The 3,679-nt window shown below is 41.6% G+C and overlaps 1 protein-coding gene across 1 annotated transcript in view; it reads left to right on the forward strand.

Moving 5' to 3' along the window:
* Positions 1–3,679, forward strand: part of NRCAM (neuronal cell adhesion molecule) — a 193,714-nt gene that overhangs the window by 153,332 nt on the left and 36,703 nt on the right. The window contains exons 14-16 of the mRNA XM_006774857.2: positions 369–480; positions 1,833–1,999; positions 2,096–2,243. Of these exons, the coding sequence (XP_006774920.1) occupies positions 369–480; positions 1,833–1,999; positions 2,096–2,243 (427 nt within the window). The remainder of the gene's footprint in view (positions 1–368; positions 481–1,832; positions 2,000–2,095; positions 2,244–3,679) is intronic.

Below are 3,679 nucleotides of genomic sequence, written 5' to 3' on the forward strand. Positions count from 1 at the left end.
TGGTCCAGCCACTCAACAAAAATGTACTTAGTCATGATTTTTGTGCCAGACACTGTGCTAGTTCCTGGGGAAAACTAGCACATTCCCTGCCTTCAAGGGACTCACAGTGGAGTAGAAGATATAGATAAATAAATCAATTATTCAAACCCTATGCCTGGTAATATGTGGGGCATGAGGCAGGGGGAGAAGACTTATTTTTCCTCCTTGAGTGTCTGGTAGTGTTATGCCTGCTAGAGAACATATGGGCAGAGGCATATTGGTTGTGCTTTTCCATAAACTCTAATGGCCTTAAGACAAAATGCAATAAAATAGATGGTGGCTCTGGATGTCTATTTTATATTTACTTTACCTTTTCTAAACGTTTCTAGCTGAGCCACCACGCATCCTTACATCTGAAAACACACTCTATCAGGTCATTGCAAACAGGCCCGCTCTACTAGACTGTGCCTTCTTTGGGTCTCCTCTGCCTACCATTGAGTGGTAAGTATTGGTCCTATTTCTTTTTAATGTTTCCATTTGCTAACACCTTCAAATTTCTCAATATGTTGGGTTTTAGTCAGAGAACATATAGGGGAAAGGCAGTGCAGAATCCATCATATTATTAATTATTAAATGTATGCACAAATATTTATTAACTACTTGTTCTGTACTAAATACTTTCACATGTCTAATCTGTTTAACAGCACGCATTGTCAACCACAGAGATATATGTAAATGATTTTTATAAAATTTAAGGGTGTTGCATTTTACAGTGCCATGGACATTACCTGGGACTTCATGAATGGTGGCGGCTAGAAGCATTGGTTGGGGGACATTCCTTGAAAATCAAATATCATTTGGGGTGGGAAAGAGATTCTATAAGCTCAAAATCAGAATTTGTTATTACTAGTGTTTACCTTTATTCCCTCCCCCACCTGAATTTCCTGACTTGGATCCAGCCAAGCTCTACTGTGTCCCTTTCCCTCCCACTTTAGACCTTCCTCTTCCCTATAACACTCCTGACACAAGTTCTGCTCATCACCTAGCTAGCTCACTGTAGCACGAGCTAAAAGAAACAAGGCCTGCATAAGCACAGCTCGGAAAGAATGAGTGAAAGAAAATTGGAGCATTCATTTACTGGTCATCTGTGAGATGCCAGACATGTGTTGGGCTCCTCCTGCTGATGTGAAATGAAAGCCAGGTGGAGGATTAAAGGGTAATCTCACCGTGTCCCCACTTCAACCACAGAGGCATGGACGCTTGTGCACACGATTTCCTAGGGAAGGGGGCAGGTTCACACTTAGTCCTGGCTGATTTAGCCTTTTCATCCACCCTTCCTTCTGTCTGACACGAGCCAGGAAGCTGAAAGGTACATATATATGCTTTGTCTTTTTTCTACCCTGAATATTTTTCTAGTCATACTTTCAGAAGTACAAACCTTATAGCCTTGAAATCAAAATCTCTTTAGAATGAAGTTACAATACTTCACAATAGGAGGGAAATGTCAAAAAGAGCAGTGTTCATTGGGCCTATTTTATCACTTATTTAGAGACAGAGTCTATAATAACGTGTTTATAAAATTGTAAGTCTATCCTTTTGAAGATTACCATTTAAGGATCTTGTATTCTCACCCTAATTCTTCAAGCACCACTGATCATTGAATTCTCCAGTTTTACATCCTGTCTTTACATTGATCCCGCTGACGTGCAGGTTTGCAATATGCTGTGCAGATTCCAAACATCTCTGAACTTGAATCTATAATGCGTATCGTGATGTATTGACCTTGAATGTGGCATTTTATGTCTGACTTCAGATTGTGATGGGTTTTGCTTATTGTGATTATTTCCATGAAGGTTCAAAGGAACTAAAGGTAGTGCTCTTCGTGAAGACACTTACGTTTTACATGAAAATGGAACTTTGGAAATTCCTGTGGCCCAAAAGGACAGCACAGGAACTTATACATGTGTTGCAAGGAATAAGTTAGGAATGGCAAAGAATGAAGTTCGCTTAGAAATCAAAGGTGAGGCAGAGGTGACAAATTTTTTTTTCAAGAATTATGTGACTGTGAGCAAATTCCCCAGCTTGGGCAATCGATAACAATAACTTTAAATTTTAGATCCAACAAGGATCATTAAACAGCCCAAATATGCAGTTGTGCAAAGAGGGAGCACAGTGTCCTTTGAATGCAAAGTGAAACACGATCACACCTTGATCCCTACTGTCATCTGGCTGAAGGACAACGGTGAGCTGCCCAGTGACGGAAGGTATTTGAAACCTTCCAGTTTGGACAATGTCCATTCTTTTCTGCCTTGTACAGTGAAGTCTCAACAGATGTTTTCATTACCAGCCTACAAATAAGCAGAAGTATGATCTCTTAATCACCAGAGTGTGCCTGAAACCTTGTAATTTTTTGTTATTGTTAATCCTCATCCAAGGATTTTTTTCCATTGATTTTTAGAGAGAGTGGAAAGGGGAAGAGAGACAGAGAAACATCGATGTAAGAGAGACACAGTGATTGGTTGCCTCCCGCACATGCCCCTTCCCAGGGCCGAGGATCGAGCCTACAACCCAGGTATGTGCCCTTGATTGGAATGGAACCCATGACCCTTCAGTCCAAGGGCCGACTATCTTACCCAGGGGTCTTCAAACTATGGCCCGCGGGCCACATGCAAATACAAATATTGTATTTGTTCTCGTTCTGTTTTTTTACTTCAAAATAAGATATGTGCAGTGTGCATAGGAATTTGTTCGTAGTGGGGTTTTTTTTTTTTAACTATAGTCCAGCCCTCCAACGGTCTGAGGGACAGTGAACTGGCCCCCTGTTTAAAAAGTTTGAGGACCCCTGATTACCACTAAGCCAAACTGGCTAGGGCAGAATCCTTGCATTTTAAAGCAGTGGTCACCAATCGGTGGTCTGGGAGGTTCGAAAGGTTGGCGACCGCTGTTTTAAAGGACACTAGTTTTTATTTGGATAGGGAGTTTTCTTTTGAGTTTACTTCAAGCCAATAAAGAGAGAGAAAAAAACAACATTTAAAAGAGCCTAAGCATATTGTAGCCCTTTAGCTTAGAATGGGGGGAAAAAATGTGGTATCTATTTTTCAAGTAAGGCCCTCAATTTGACTAAGTACGGAACTGAAGGTGTGAATTTTAGCTATCAGAGTGCAGCTACAAGCATCACCCCCTGTTGGAAGGAATGCTGGGGCTGGTGGAAATAGTTTCTGTGGTTTGCTTGCCAGGTGCCAATATGGTGCCCTGTTGTTGTTAATAGCACCTAGAAGAACTATGTAGCCTGCTCCTCTATATGCCCAGAGTTTCCATCTAGTTCTAGGCTCCAGCGGGTCAGTTTTATTTGTGGAATCTGAGTGATAAAGATGAGAAGGAAACATGAAGTAATGACCTTTAGTTTAAGTTGGCTAAAGCTTTAACTTGGAAATTCCCTGTGAAGACAGTTGGTTTATACAGCCTTATTAAAACCTTGCACGAATCCTGCCCTGGCCATTGTGACCCAGTTGATTGGAATGCCGTCACATACACCCAAAAGGTGGCAGGTTCAATTCCAGGTCAGGGCACATGCCTAGGTTGTGGTTCGATACCCAGTCAGGGCATGCGGGAGGCAACCAATTGATGTTTCTCTCACATTGATATTTCTTTCTCTCTCTCTCTCTCTCTCTCTCTCTCTCTCTCTCTCTCTCTCTCTCTC

This window comes from Myotis davidii, unplaced genomic scaffold (assembly GCF_000327345.1).
Source record: "Myotis davidii unplaced genomic scaffold, ASM32734v1 scaffold125, whole genome shotgun sequence".
NCBI classification, from domain to species: Eukaryota; Metazoa; Chordata; class Mammalia; order Chiroptera; family Vespertilionidae; genus Myotis; species Myotis davidii.